General features: G+C 41.4%; 1 protein-coding gene across 2 annotated transcripts; it reads left to right on the top strand.

Moving 5' to 3' along the window:
* The first annotated feature begins 3,354 nt into the window (after nt 1-3,354).
* LOC101162278 (C-C motif chemokine 25) lies at nt 3,355-5,705 on the top strand. 2 transcript variants are annotated; one of them, XM_011474537.2, is made up of 5 exons: nt 3,355-3,475; nt 3,771-3,869; nt 4,856-4,973; nt 5,104-5,213; nt 5,306-5,705. In XM_011474537.2, the coding sequence occupies exons 2-4, from the start codon at nt 3,806-3,808 to the stop codon at nt 5,210-5,212; spliced, it is 291 nt and encodes a 96-aa protein (XP_011472839.1). In that variant the 5' UTR covers nt 3,355-3,475; nt 3,771-3,805; the 3' UTR covers nt 5,213; nt 5,306-5,705. The 2 variants fall into 2 exon arrangements, 1 of the variants encoding a protein (XP_011472839.1); XR_908717.1 differs by lacking the exon at nt 3,355-3,475 and adding an exon at nt 3,526-3,551.
* Nucleotides 5,706-15,396: the final 9,691 nt, after the last annotated feature.

The raw sequence follows: 15,396 nt of genomic DNA, 5'->3' as shown, positions 1-15,396 counted from the left end.
GCCAAAGAAATCTGTGTTCATTACAGTTTTTCCTCTCTTTTGGACGAGCCTCCGCTGACATGTCAGTGTCTTCTCTGAAACGTTTCATTTCAGAAAAAAACACAGAGTTGTTGGGTTACGACTTAAACTGAAACTTTCTGTTCCTGTCCTGAACCTGAGGTCATAGCTGCAGAAGAAATCAGACGTAAGTCATTTGTTGCACAGCATGAGGCATTCAATGAACCTCAGTTTAACTGTAGGTCAAGAATACTGTTCTGGTGGGTTTATGCTTTGGTAATTATCAAAAGCTGTTTGTCTCTAAAGACGTTTCACTAGCTCCGATTCAAGAGTCCCTTTTCCTGTTTCAACACCAGAGCAAAAGTTGGCTCTGAATGTTTCTTTCCAGTCAAAGGGGGAGGAATTTGACAAAGTCTTGACCTCCTTTGGTTTTGACCCCGCTCATGGTGTCAAAGACAGGAAACCCCTGCAGTTTGAGTTAGAGGTCCTGCAGAAAAGCGACGCTTTTACAGCAGCTTAGTGAAAGTTTGAGGTGTTCAGCAAAAATAAAAACAAATTTAATCCAATTCTATAGCGCTGCACCATACGAGGCTGTAAAAAAGTCCGCATTTTTGCATATAAAGCGGCTCTTCATTTAGTAAGAGTCTGACACGCGTGTTACGGCTGATTTACAGTCCGGCTCAGAGGGTTTCAGCCACAAGCGGCTCAGTGAACAGTGTTTAGAGGCCGAGGCAGAATTCATGAATACAAGATAAAGTAAACTATAAAACCTCTGGCTCGTTTTTCAAAAGTATGTCAACATTATGAAAAGCAGATGTGAAGATGATGTTCACAGCAAGTTTAGTTCCTTTGGGACTTTTTACAGAACTGTTTTACTAACTTGGGGGTGTTTTATTTTCTCCTTTTAGGACAATAAACTAAATTAGGCTCACATTCCCGACCAAAATCCAATTAAGAAGATGTGAAAAGCAGTTTAGTAGCAGACTTTAAAAGGCTTTTCGGGCTTTTTGCTTTTATTCGTTTGCTGTGTTTCTCATAATCGGTTGTTCAAGAGCCAACTTTGGCCCCGAGCGCAGGAACGTAAAGCTTTGTCTGCTCTGGGACTTTGTGTGAAATCGTAACCAAAAATCCACCAAAGGCTGTTTCTGATTTAAACCGGAGAGAAACGAAGCAAGAAAAAAGGGATTTCTTGACTTAAACTTAGGAAAAAAAAGGAAAACAAGGACTGATTTCTGCTATCATTTTTTTTATCTCACACAAAACTGGTTATGTTTAAAAAGAAACATTCAGTGATATTTAATATCATTTTCTATTTCATGTTTTTCCTCACATTGATGTTAAAACCAGAAATGCCACTCCTGATGCTGCAAGACTTCAGGAGTAAACAACAAACTCAAAGCTAGAGTGAGTTGAAGTCAGAAATATCGAATTTAAACATTTTCAGAGAGACATCAGGCTTTCGTTTATGCAGTAAGAACATAATTGAACTCAGAACCAAGAAAATGGAATTTTTAATTTGTCTTTTTCGTCAGTGGTTTCAGATTGGCGAGACACGTCTTTTCCATTCCTCTCTTGTTTGTGGTTTGCTTTCATCCTCTTGTTGTGCACCGCTCCTCCTTTAGAGGAGCTGCTGTTTGCTGCCAGACTTTCATGATGACTTCATGATTTAGCTGAATAAAAACAGATAGACGCATCATTTTAACTTTTGTTTTCTTGTCATTTCTTTAACTCTTTCACAGCATAAGTCACCAATTCACAGCAAACCATTGAATCCATTTCCTTTAGCATTGCTATGAACAGAAAGAACAACATTTTTTATATAATTGGAAACGAAGACAGGCATGAAGCGGTTAAATTCAGATTAGAATGCAATAATTGTTTAAACAGAGCAGCATTAGTTCATTATAAATCCACCTCTGACTGTTGGCGTTGAGCAACCCTGCACCCCCTCACACCCCCAAACTTAACGTTAAAGCTGCAACAAAATGGTGATCAACATCAGATCCATCCAGCCGTACAGTTCTGATCCAGATTCCAGCTCAGACGAGGGAAACAAAGACGCTCATGGATCTGTTTGACAGTGGATGATCAGAATGGAGCGGAGTGCTCCATTATCCCTCGCCATTTTTGTTGCACCGTAATGTTAGGTTGGGGTTTTTAGGGGCTGCAAACTAGCTGGAGAGAGTGTGAACAAAGGGATGATGGGAAATGGATGCGGGCTGACTTATGCGCCAACAGGCCCCGCCCACAATTCAGGGGGAAATGTGTGATGAAATTCTGGCGCTCTGCAGAAAGTATGTTATAGAAAATGACTGTTTGTTTTTTTTAATTACTTGTTTTGGCTAAAAAGGGCAAAATCATAATTAAAAGACCACTGAAAACAATCCAAAGATGACTGGAGTGGGACTGCAACTGTCAATATTTGTGTCCAACTCGGGAAAAAGACCGGACATTTTTAGTGCAGGCAGAAGATGAACATTTCTGCAGCTGGAATAATTCAGTTTAGTTGTTGAAGCTTTGATAATTAATTAGCAACTCTATAGCTGAGATTTAGCCATAAAAAACAAAAACTATTTGGTATCAAGATTTGTCGAACTTCATGCATAGATCTGGACTGGTTAAAAAAAAAGAGAGTACAAAAATAAACCTATATGTTTCTCATTTTATCAAGAAAATAACTCCTCTCTACTAAAATAATAAAGTTATCTGAAAATAATAAGATGGAGTTCCGTGTTTATTTCTATATGTATTTTCTTCACTGTTGCAGCAACGTTAGAGCTAAAGATAAAACTGGACGATTCATTTTAAAAACGTGTTTTACTCAAAGCATAACTGTTACCGTCTTCAGTTTTCTTCGGGATCAAACAAAAGTCTTGGTTAGATTTGAGCTCCAGTCCAGGTCAGTTCAGGGTTTTTTTCAGAGGAAATGATGAGCATGCAGTTCTCTTGGTGCTCATAAACACTTTAACTGCTTATTTTTCATCACTAACAGCCCATAAACGACCTGGCAGAGGCCTCACTGTGTTGGCCAATGCCGCCTTTCTAAACGTGTTTTTTGCCTCAGTTGGCAGAGTCTGTCCTGAAGTTCAAACCAAAAACTGCATGTGTGCCTTCAACGTTTCTGTGTTGGAGGAGTGAAACTGATATATCAGTTATATAAGATGCACATAGGGGTGTTGACGTGTGTGGGGGGAGGGGGGGTGCTTTTACCCCCCCATTGATTTTTTTTTTGCCCCCCTTCTAGCCAAAAAATGAGCACAGTGGCCTCCTGGGACGCAGTGATCGAGTTGCATTTCTGAAGAAGTGCAACAGTTTTGACGCTGGAGGAGGAGGTGTGGGAAAGCCTGTGCAGGGTATGGGCGGGGGGGGGATAGGAGGCATGGGGAGGGCACCATAAAACCACAGGAGCCCCTGCAGGCAGAACAGAACAGCAGGCTTTTCCTTCAGAGACGCGTGGTGAAAGTCTGGATGTGAGCAGGTACGACTCTCTGCACCGTCTCTCCTCTTTTCCTGCAGACTCGTGGTCTCAGCAACAGTTCAAGACCGTGTCAGAGGTACAAATTCATGGAGGAGGAAGGAAAACAGCCCTTCAGAGGACTGGAGGAGAAACAGCTGGGGAGCAGACTCAGCAAATCAGGGGTCTGAAGCCTCTGATTGCACAAGAGTGCATGGGGGGGACCAGTTCCCAGCATTCCCTTTAAGGGGGGATGCTATGCTTTGTCTCCCATTCTGTGTTAACAACTCATTGGATTTCTTCATCCCTGTCTGTGCAGTGTGACCATCATCATCAGCAGCAGCAGCAGCAGCCATGAAGTTTCACACCCTCGTCTTGCTTCTGTTCTTCACCTGCATGTATCTGAGTTTGGCACAAGGTCAGTAAAGGACATTTACATCTTTTTTCTCAAATGTTATTTCTGAATTTGATTGTTGTAACACGTACATCAACACTTTCTAAAGGGAAGTTTCTCTTTTTCCGAACATGTAAAAACTCGTGTTTTGTGGTCTGAGCTGTTTTCATAAACCTCATTTCTTCAAAAGCGTTTCGTTTCCAAACCTGAATCTGTGGGACTTGTTGTGACAGATTCCCTTAAGATTAATATCAATTCAAGAAGTGGCACAGAAAACGATCAAACGCTTCAAACCGTTTCAGAAGCTTCACTTGGTGAAAACTTTTAAAACTTGACCTGATTTCTTGGATCCTTTTTCAGTTTCCTGGTGGAGTAAAAGGCTTTACTTTAAAACAATTTGTTTTTTAGGTTGATCAAAAGTCTGTGAATTCACTTTGAACGACAAATCTTTTTCTTTTTTCTTTTTTTACCACTTGAGGCCTATTGTTGCAAATATTCATCACATCACTCCAGCAACAAAAAATGCTGTCATTTAATATCTACTGGAAAACAAAAATATTGTTTAAAAATAAAAATTCCGGCATCAATGGGTTAATGTTAGAGTCGAATTTTTAGAAACTTTTTAAACTTGGAGCCATCTAACATTTTATTTTCAACAACAATTTTCTTCAGGGCTTTTAAAGTTCATTTAAACAAATTTGGTTCTTGTTTAATCATTTTCTGAAGCTCAAGCCAAAAAAAAAAAAAAAAAAAAGCAGCAACATAAAAATAGAATTTTTTTTTACTTTAAAGGAGGGTCAAATTTCCCCCTGTGGGTTCTCCGGGGTTAAAATATCAAAAAGCTTCTTTTAGGAGTGACGCTTGCATCTTATTAGTTATTAATCTTCAGAGAGAGTGAGACCTGCAGACAAAAATGTTCTAATTTTTGCTGATGGAGGTCTTTAGAAACTGTCAGCATCTCAAAGGTGAGGCGAACACCTACATATTTTCAGTCTTTTTTTGTCTTGCAGGATCCTATGATAACTGCTGCCTTGGCTACGTGAGAGAACTCGGTCCAAGAAAGAGGAACAACATTGTGAGCTACAGGATTCAGGAAACAGATGGAGATTGCAACATCAGAGCTGTTGTGTGAGTAAAATCCAACGTTCTTTCTTCTGATGGGAGCCGCTTTCCTTCTGCAGGGTCGAAATGACCCAAGCTCATATCAGATGTTAGATGGGAACCGATTGTCTCAATCAATTCTGCCTCTGGCGTGCAGGTTTCTGATGAAAAAGAGGCGTGGACTTGCAAAGCAGCGGACCGTCTGCGCCAATCCAGAGGACCCGTGGGTCCAGGAGAAGATGATGGATTTGCTCATGAGAAACTGAGGTCAGATGAGAATCGGAGCGACACGCTCGCTCAACAGCAGACATTCAGGTCCGCGGGGAGCATCTCAACAGTCCCTCATCATGTCTTCACAGTTGGCCGAAAAAAGAGGGCGGAGCGGCTGTTCCACCTCCCTGCCAGGCGTCAAGTCTCATCTGCAAGCAGATCCTCATGGGTTGTGTTTATCGCCGATTTCTTTATGCCGAAAGAGAATGTGAATCCTGTCCACGGCTCTTTGTAACACAGACAAAACTGTATCCTGAAACACCCTCATCATATAGCCAGTAGATACGTTTCTGCGAGCCGTTGTCTACTCCCTGAAGATGTACACAAGCTGCTAGAATGAGCTAGTCTTTGGCAGCTTCCAAATGTGAATAAACCTGGGAGACTTTTGTGAAAAGCTGAGTTTTTACAGACTTTCCTATTTTTGTATCAGCACTCTTACCTTTGCTTTTTATTTTTTCTACATAAAATAAAGACGACATGTAAACAAGAGCTGCAACTTGGATGTTTTTTTCTTTCTTTCTTTCCAAGACAAAAGTTTTGTTGATTCAGGTGAAAAAAAGCAGATGTAGGTTTGGTCTGATACTCTTTCTCACTATCTTTTTTGGCAGTCAAGTCACCCGTTTATCGCCTGCATCATCCATCTGTCAGCACCACAAAACTAGCCTCTTAAGGTAATTGTTCTGCGGCACACTAAGCCAGTTTTTCTTGGCTCAGGGTTCATGTCAGACTTAAAAGAAAAGCATATTTTTTGGGGGTCTCGGTCCAAATGCAGGGTGATTAAAAACCTTTTCCCGCCTGTCGTTTAAACTCCATCAGATGGTTTCTGGCGGGACATTCGTATTTTCAAAACTCTGAAGATTCAGGCGGGTTCTTTCACCCTCGGACCGGATCCGTTTCAAATCCATAATCCACACCTTAGTTTGGCATCAGGTTCGCTTTCACACATGCCGCTCTCAAAGGGAAACTGAATTTCGGACACTGGCAGGTTGCATTTGGATCAAACTGATGAGCATGAAGGACCCAAAATGCAGAGACGGGAGGCAGGTGGTTCCAAGGCGAGGGTTTTAATATCAACCAGAAAGCGCTGCCAAGCAGGGAACACAAAACGAAACTCACTGTGGTAAACAGGAAATGACGGTGTGGACCAGCACAAGAGAAAGGCAGAGACAAGACTTAAATACAAACAGAACTGACAAGACACAGGTGGAAACCAGCAGGAGAGATTGGGACCAGGGAAGTAAAACTCAAAACTAGGCCTGCACAATGAATCGTAAATGTATCCTTATTGCAATGTCCATAGTCAGTAAAAATCACAATAAATGGTAAACCTTAAATGTGCTAAAACAATCATATGGCAGCTTGAACTATTTCATGAATGGAATAAATCCCTTTATGCATTTGACCAATCAGATGGAGCCCTCACGTTAGATGTTGCCCTCTTAATTAGACGAGGGTCATTTGGAGAATAATTTAAGGTATTTTGACTCTTATTTAAATTCAGCTTTTGCAGTGAAAAGGAAATGTTTTTGTAGTTTTTGTATTTGTAAATTTATCGCAAGTTATACCGTCGTCGCAATATCGATCACTAATATCGCATATTGCGAGTTTTCCTCACATCTTGCAGCCCTACTCAAAACCATGACATGCAGGAAACATTTCAAAATAAAACAGGAAACAGAACTCAAACATGACAGAAAAAAAATGGATTAAACAACTGAGGCAAAAAACCCAAACCATGACACAAACAAAGGAACACTGGTCCTCCTGGAGGCGAGGGTCTCGGCTCACAGAAAGGGCGTAAACATGATGAGCTCTGCGTATTTTGAGGAGAGAAAAAAAAAGATGAATGCAGCTGCAGGTCAGCTGCTTGGGAAAAAGCGTAAAAATTTGGAGGGGGACCTGGGAGAGACCAGATGGCGCCCCGACATCATTAGCCGGAAGCGGAAATACCACTACGTTTCAGAATTGTACCTTTTATTCTGACTTTTTAAAGTGGAAAAAAAAAACATCTGTGTGCGAGATGAGCTTATGGTGAAACAAAAAAACGACGATCGCTTTATTTCTTTCAAAAAGGATATTAAGAAAAATGTTCAGATTTGTAAAACTTCTAGTTCTGGACTTGTAGGTTCCGGCTAATGATCTCTGGGCGCCATTGTTGTCTGCAGCAGGTCCTCTTGAAAATCTGTGGTGTAGGGGTGGTACAGGTACTACCATTGACTGTATGAGAGACCTGGAGTGAGACGACACACATAGAAAATGGTTTATTTCCGGCTCCAACCAATTAAAGTCAATTCAGTCACCCTCTTTTTTCACGATATGGATGCCGCTGTGATGGCACAGGCAATCGTCGGTAAGCAGTGATTGGTCCGAATGGGTCTGAGTCCACGTTTCTATGGCAACCACTCTCACCATTTGGGAGTGAGGCTTGTTGGAAGTCCAAAAATCTTACCACTGAAATCTGTCAATCAAACAAACGTTCGACATGAAAACACATTCTTTAGTTGAGGCATCTGATTGGTCAGTTTATAAGTAAATTAATTTGCACTAAAAAAAAATATCATGAAAAAAAAAGATTTGAGAAAGTTTAAAAAGAGAAAGAATGATTTTTTCTCTCAATTGAAGTCTGTAGGATTTTGGTTTCTTGGAACCTGTAAGTACTTCCTGTTAGAACACAAGGGGGGAGGGGTCACTCACTCCAGTTCTCATATACAGTCCATGGGACTGGACTGAGTGAGTGAGACATAACCCATAGAAAATGGTTCACTTCTGGCTCCAACCAAAGTCAATTCAGTTGCCATTTTTTCCACTATACCAATGTTGCCATGTCGGAACCAGAAATCGTCAGTAGGCAGTGATTGGTCTGAGTCAACGTTTCTATGGTAATCTCTCTCACCAATCAGGAGTGAGCTGGTTGTACGTCCACACCCGTACCACCTAAAAACAAGCTCAGTATATTTATAACGAGAATAACTTTCATCACAAATATATATTGAAAAAAGAGGATTATCAAGAACATGTTTAATAAAAGGAAGCAGAGCTAGCTGTTTATTTCTTTATAAAGGTTTATGGAATTTTGGCTTCTTGGAGCCAGCAGGTACTTCCTGTTTGGAACGCCAGGGGGGAGGAGTCACTCATTCCAGTTACCATTTACAGTCCATGGGTACAATCCAAAAGTCAGAGGTTTAGATGGTTGTCTTTTTCTTGTCTTGCTCTCCATTATTGCCAACATCACTCCCAAAATTGAACAGGTTTGAACCCCGACATTCATTTTATTACAGATCTTAAAAGTCCACTTCACTTTTTCTTGGATGTTTGGAACTCTGATTTGACGGACCACATCTGCCATTTTCTGATGAAACACCCTTTTATGAGGGAATCATGATGCAGATCGGAAAATTAATGAGACTCCTAATAATTCCTGTCTAATTGAACACACATTCACAAGTGTTTGTTTTTTAATAAATTCAAGACTACATCTGCTCACAGTTTGAACTCAGACCTGTTTTCCGTTTTTCATCCAGTTGAGACTCCCTTTCACCCACAGGATTACATGTTCTTTACGGGGGTTGAAACAGGTTTTTTTTTCAAAGTCTTCTTCCTCTGAACAAACACATTTTAAAGCCTTCTCGGAAAGCCTGAGATTGCGCAGAGAAAAGGCCAAAAAAGGGATATTAAAGGGCCACTTTGGGCCCTCTCTGTTCCCGTTTGACACTGATGGAGTGAAAAGATTGTGATCCGTCTTTCAATGAAACCAAATACTGACAACCACCTTTTTACAGAATGATGATTTATTTCTAGAGCTGGTTTTGATTAAAAAAAACACTAAGATGAATTCATTTGGGAAAAGTCATTCGAAGGCTCAATTGCTTTGACTTTGACTCAAAAACTTTAGGTAAAGAGTGGAATATTTTCTTCTTTACTACAGCAATGCACAAACCCCTAATGACAAACTAAAGTTTTAGAAAAGATGTTTTCGTGAACCTTTACTCATGTCAGCGTGTCCAACCAGAACCATCTGAGAACTTCTACAAAAAAAAACCTTTGTTTTGTTACTAATTCTGTCAGTGTGCGGTCTAAATACTCCTCCAACTGCAATCATTTTACTTAAAAGCAGCCAGAAGTCAATAAAAAAAGGGTTTAGGAGAACCTGGAAGTCTTGGATCTGGTGGTGCCTTTTGTTTTCCATGATGTTTCACCTTAAAAGTGTTCAGGACATCTGGATGCCGAGCGATTGTGCAATCCCTTTTATAAGCTACCAGTTGCTGCATGGTGGTCTACGGGCTCAGTTGCATAAACTCCAGTGCTGCTGCAGCGGCAGTCTCAACAACACTTACTTACTCCGTGTTTGTTTTGACCAAATGCAAGAGTGCATGGAAAACAACAGAGGGGGCCGCTTCCGAAGTCACATCTCAGTGGTACATACCTGGCACATGGTCAAGTTAGCAATTTGTTCAGATAAAAATCAGTTTTTGATCAAAACTATCATGTATTCCCAAAAATAAAAAAAGGTTTGCACATGACGTTTTGAGGTAAAAATGCAGTTTCTTAGGATGCTGTCACGTGAATTTGCTCGCGAAGACTCAAGTGGAGCTCGTCACGCTGTCAGGTTGCCTCCAGGGCTTGGTAATTTAGATCGTCACCTGAACTCTGGTCAATTTTGAAGGTGAGGGTCTCAGTGCAGAACTGGCATAAGTGAGTGAGTGAGGCAGGGTGGTGGTACAGGCACATATGTGATCTCCAAAGGATCATTATCCCTCCCATGCTTTTGTTTCCAGGCAAAAGTGCACAAGAGTCAGCAGTATTTGGATTCTTCCAGGCGTTCTTTGTCCGCCTCAGTCTTTGTTTTTTTCTTCTGAGAGCGCATTGAATGAGTGTAAACAAAACCACATGAAAGGGGTAACATTAATTTACCTTCCCTGCTCATTTCAACAGAATCCTCAGAACTGTGTGAGCATCAACCTAGCAACCACAAACACTTGCATTTGGTTTGCTCTCACAATGAGCTGAGCAAACTCCTGGGAAACGTTAATTGCTTTCATTTGGGGGTAAAATAATAGAGAGAAGATTAGTCCTGACAATTCTATGACTGTCCTGTTCTGACCCCTTCATCACAGTAACCCTTTTCTGTGGTCTGCAGTTTGTGCCACCTTGTTGCCAGACTACATCAGGATTCACTTGCAGGTAAAAGTGCGAACATTTCAGGTGTATCACCGCCCAGGTAATCCAGAGCTTTAGCTCTAGTAATAACTGCCCTTACGCGTCGATACGGATTGTGTGCAGGTGAAAGATGGGTAAATAAGGGGGAGGTAGGTGAGGCGCAGGCGTGTCGTGTGGAGCTCGTTAGTGCTGGTCATGTGATGAGTGAACGTTTCTTGTGTGCTGCCTGACTGATAGAAATGAGGAAATTAGACAATCCGAGTATGTGGGGACATCCTACGGTGTCCTACAGGGCACTTAACCCTTGTGCTATCCTATGGGGCCCAGATGACCCCCCCCCCCCCCTTACATTGGCGTGTTCTCCCTACCATGACAAAGGTGGATAAAGGTGGGGAGGATTGCATGTAATCCATGGACACCAGTGAAGATCACAAATCATTGAAGAAAAAAGGTTCAGAGCACTGTCTAGTGGGTCTAGATGACCCAACTCCCAACGTTAAAGTGCCTAGGATAGCACAAGGGTTAAGTATCACATGCAGCAGCAATCACATGCGGTTAGAAAGGCATTAGTACTCGCATCTTAATAATGACTAGAGTGTGGCGTAAAGGCACCGTACACACACTAACCCAACCCTTTAAGGTTACGTGTGTGTAACTTATATTTGTCTTTCAAATAATTCATGATACACTTACCACACACGTGACAATGACACGTACCATTTTATGATGTCTTTAAGGTGGCCACACGGGTCTCATAGGAACTGCAAAACACACCTGCGCTCCCTTTAAGATGCAGCCGCTCTTCTCTACGACCGTCCACGGGCCCTGGCCGCTCAAAAAAACAGACGGGTCAACTCCTCATAGGGGCCCATGTGACTCAAGCCAAAAACTTTTGTGTTTACCGACGCGTTTGACCCTCCGTGACTCTTCACACATTGAATCAATTCACGTAATTCCAACTGATTCAGACTTGGTGAAAAGCAGCTTTGTGCTGACATTCAACAGCGTACAGTGTGGAAAGGTTTTCTCTGCGTCTGAATCTTATGGATTTATGTCAACAGCAAAAACACTAAAGAGTTACGATTTTAAAAACATTCACCGTGCGGACAGAGAGACACTAGGCACGGATCAGCCGCAGAGTTATGTCACGGCGTGAAAACCACTTACCTTATTTAACAGCGAACAACAGCTGGTTTCACCGGTTCCTGAATCGCTGTGACCGAGGTTTGTGCTCCTGTACGGAGAAAATATCCTGAAACGCTGAGAAAGATCGTCGCAGAGACTAATTATGATCTGGAGCAGGTGTTTGATATGATCGAAACCGGCTTCTTCTGGAAGAAGCGATGCTGCCGGGCTGACACGCCGTGCCCGATGCTCAAATGGCGCTCAACTGATGAAGGAGGAATCACGGGCTCCTGGTAAAGTACGGTACAGTCTATTGCTCTGAAAAAAAAATATTCCAATGTCTTTTTAGAAAGCGCCAGAAATGTGTCAGAGGGGTTTTTGATAAGTAAAGATTGATGACGGACATACTTCGGCCGCAGGAGTGTGGAGTGGTTCTCCGTATTCGCAGATTCTGGGTTTTCGCGGGTGTTTCCGCTCCTTAACCTCCACGAATAATGGGAAACGCTGCAGTTGCAATTAGAATACAATTAAATGTAACCTATTTGATTTAAAGGGCATATGTAGTCATCCCAAGGTTATAGAGCTAGGATCCATCATGGATACCCCCTCCCGCCCCCGGCACCAAACTGTAGAGGTGCTGACCAGCTCCTTCAGCACCAGGCTGTTACCCCCACAGTGCAAGAAGGAGCTGCTGCAGGTCATCCCCCCCCACAGCCATCAAACTGTACGTTAAAGTGACACTCTACGGACCCACGGCTGTTTTTCATTCACTCATGTATTTATTTACTGTTGTTTTCAGTTGTTTTTCTGTTCCTTAACGGTTGTTTTTTGGCGTGTATTTTCTACTTTTTTATATTTTGTTTGAATTTAATTTACTTTGTCGTAAATAACAGGTTTTTTGCAGATGTTCTTCTCTTTTATTTATTATGGTTCTGTTGTTCTGTAAATACACTGGAGGTCACTTTATCTTTTGGTGAATGTCATTTTTGCTGCAGCAGATAAGTAAATTTCCCCATCATGGGATAAATAGAGTTATCTAATCCAATCTAATCTAATGTATAGAGGTAGTACATATGTATGGGCAGTCCGCCCAAACTGACAGCGATGACATGTTTTTGGTCTGTGCATGCGCAGAGAGGTACATTTACAGACACCGGCAACAGCATCCTTGGGATTGTGGAGCAAGACTTCCGGTTCTGGATTAACGAACGGACACGCTTTGGCCGCCGGCTGCTCTCTCAAAGATTTTACCTGAAACTGTGTTGGTAAGGCATTGATATCAGATGTAAAGTTATGAACCGGATAATGATACTTTATGTCATAAAATGGTTACGGTAGAATAGGGGTGGGATTATAGAAGTTCAATCTTTGATATTTTATCTAATTATCCTAAATTTAATACGTCTTTGTATGAATGTATGAATGCTTATTGTTTAGTTTTGTGCATTATTCCTTGATTGCTTGAAATAAACCATTTCAAATCAAATCAAATCAATTTAGGATTTTTCCAGGTTTCACCATCATCTACAGTTTTATTTATGTTGTTTTATTTTACAATTTGGGTAATAGAACAAGTTTTATATGGTGAAATCTGTTGTCAATTATTATTATTATTATTATTATTATTATTATTATTATTATTAACAGCAGTTTTTTTATTTTTAGGGGGGTAATGAGGTGCAGATTCACTAGGTTCATCTGAAGCAATGCTGCCATTCATAAAAAGAAGTGGAAAACATGGAAGTACCTGCTGAAAGATTCACCTGAGATTCAGAGATCTGATGAGATTTTAGTTTGATGCATCCTCTGGAGTCAGTCAAGGGTTTCAAACAAAGTCACATACTTAACCGAATGAGTAATCTGGTTAAACAAAAATGGTTGAAGTTGGAATAACAGAAAACTGGGCTAGAAACAATGAAGCAGAGTTTTCATCCTGAACTCGTCTGCTCGCCGTTACATTTGGGATTATAAAGGTTTTCAAACTCTGAAAGCGTTACTAAAAGGAGATTTATCTTACAGCTCTCCAGTTCTTTCCCTCCGTCTCACCTTTGACAAAGTGAGTAAAAGTTTTTATGATTTTTTTTTTTGGATGAGACCTGCCTGTCCGTTTGCTGCCAAGCCAAAGAACAGAAAGCCGTTTATCTTTCCTTTTAGGAGAATCAATCGCAGAGGCACGTCCGATCTTGCTGTAGATCTGCTCTGCAAGACAAATATTTTGGTTTGGTTTTTTTCAGCCTTCAAAGGCATTAAATTAGACAACAGCTCCAGGCACGGTCTCAGATTGCACAACAGTAGAATAAGCAACCAGTCATGCTCTGATTGATGTAAAGAAAGGGACATGTGTGACTCACTCCTCATTCACTATTTAAAGATAAATCTCCACGAAGGGTTACGAGGTGTAAGTAATCAGGAAGACCATAAACTGCTCTTACACAAATTTACATTTACAGAGTTTTTCAAGCCCAAAAATGTGTTTGATGAGCCAGCAGGAGATCTGAAGTTGTCCTCAGGAATGAGCCTTAACTGCAAACTACACTCACTTTATGGGTCCACCTCACTAGTACCTGGTTTGACCTCCTTTTGTCTTCAGAACTGCTTTAACCCTTGGTGCCATAGATTCAACAAGGTTCTGGAAACATTCCTCAGAGAGTTTGGTCCATGTTGACATGACAGCAACACACAGTTGCTGCAGGTTTGTCTGCTGAACATTCATGATGCCGATCTCCCGTTCCACCATATCCCAAAGGTTCTCCATTGGGTTCTGGTGACTGTGGAGGCCGTTTGAGTCCAGAGAACTCATGGTCATGTTCCAGAAACCAGTCTGAGATGATTCCAGCTTTATGACTTGGAGCCTTATCCTGCTGGAAGTAGCATCAGAAGATGGTCCACTGTGGTCAGAAAGGGATGGATATGGTCAGCAACAATACTCAGGTAGGCTGTGGCATTGGAACCATGCCCCACACCATGACACCACCACCACCAGTCTGAACCGTTGATACAAGGCAGGATGGATCCATGCTTTCATGTTGTTGACGCCAAATTCTGACCCTACCATCTGAATGTGGCAGCAGAAATGGAGACTCATCAGAACAGACAACGTGTTTCCATCTTCTATGGTCCAGTTTTGGTGAGTCTGTGGGAATCGTAGCCTCAGTGGTACCCAGTGTGATCTTCTGCTGCTGTAGTCCATCTGCCTCCAGGTTGGACATGTTGTGTGTTCAGAGATGCTCTTCTGCAGACCTCGGTTGGAATCAGTGGTTCTTTGAGTTCCTGTCTTTCTATCATCTGGAACCAGTCTGGTCGTTCTCCTCTGAACTCTGGCATCAACGAGACATTTCTGTCCACAGAACTGCTGCTCACTGGATATTTCCTCTTTTTCTGATCATTCTCTGTAAACCCTAGAGATGGTGGTGGGTGAAAATCCTAGTAGCAGTTTCTGAAATCTTCATACCAGCCTGTCTGGCACCAACAACCACGTTCAAAGTCACTTCAGTCACCGTTCTTCTTCATTCTGATGCTCACTGTAACCTGTAGCAGATCGTCTGGACCAGGTCTAGGTACTGCCATGTGATTGGCTGGTTAGAAATGTCCATGAAAGTGGACAGGTGTGCTTTCTAAAGTGGTTTGATCATTACAAAGATTTAAAACCTTGTTTTTAAATGATTTTAAAAGATATTCTACGTTTAAAGTTGTTTGAACTTCTCTTTGCTCTACACATTTCCAGGGTTCTTCTCAAAATCAGCACAGTAACTTTTTTGTCTCATTAAGATCCGAGATCTAGAAATGAGGAAATTACCAGTAAAATAAGTAAAAATAATTTTGCTCCATACTTTTCACAGTAGAAAAAACTTGATTTAAAGGGTCTATATCCTATTTTTCTTAAGCCTTATATAGCAAA

The sequence above is a fragment of the Oryzias latipes genome, chromosome 4 (assembly GCF_002234675.1).
Source record: "Oryzias latipes chromosome 4, ASM223467v1".
Taxonomy (NCBI): domain Eukaryota; kingdom Metazoa; phylum Chordata; class Actinopteri; order Beloniformes; family Adrianichthyidae; genus Oryzias; species Oryzias latipes.
The sequence above is the reverse complement of the archived record's forward strand: the minus strand, read 5'-3'. Positions and strand labels throughout refer to the sequence as shown.

Coding starts and splice junctions, on each gene's coding strand:
- LOC101162278 (XM_011474537.2), top strand. CDS start 3,806: ATGAAGTTTCACACCCTCGTCTTGCTTCTGTTCTTCACCTGCATGTAT. Junction 3,870..4,855: donor GTATCTGAGTTTGGCACAAG/GTCAGTAAAGGA, acceptor TTTGTCTTGCAG/GATCCTATGATAACTGCTGC. Junction 4,974..5,103: donor TGCAACATCAGAGCTGTTGT/GTGAGTAAAATC, acceptor TCTGGCGTGCAG/GTTTCTGATGAAAAAGAGGC.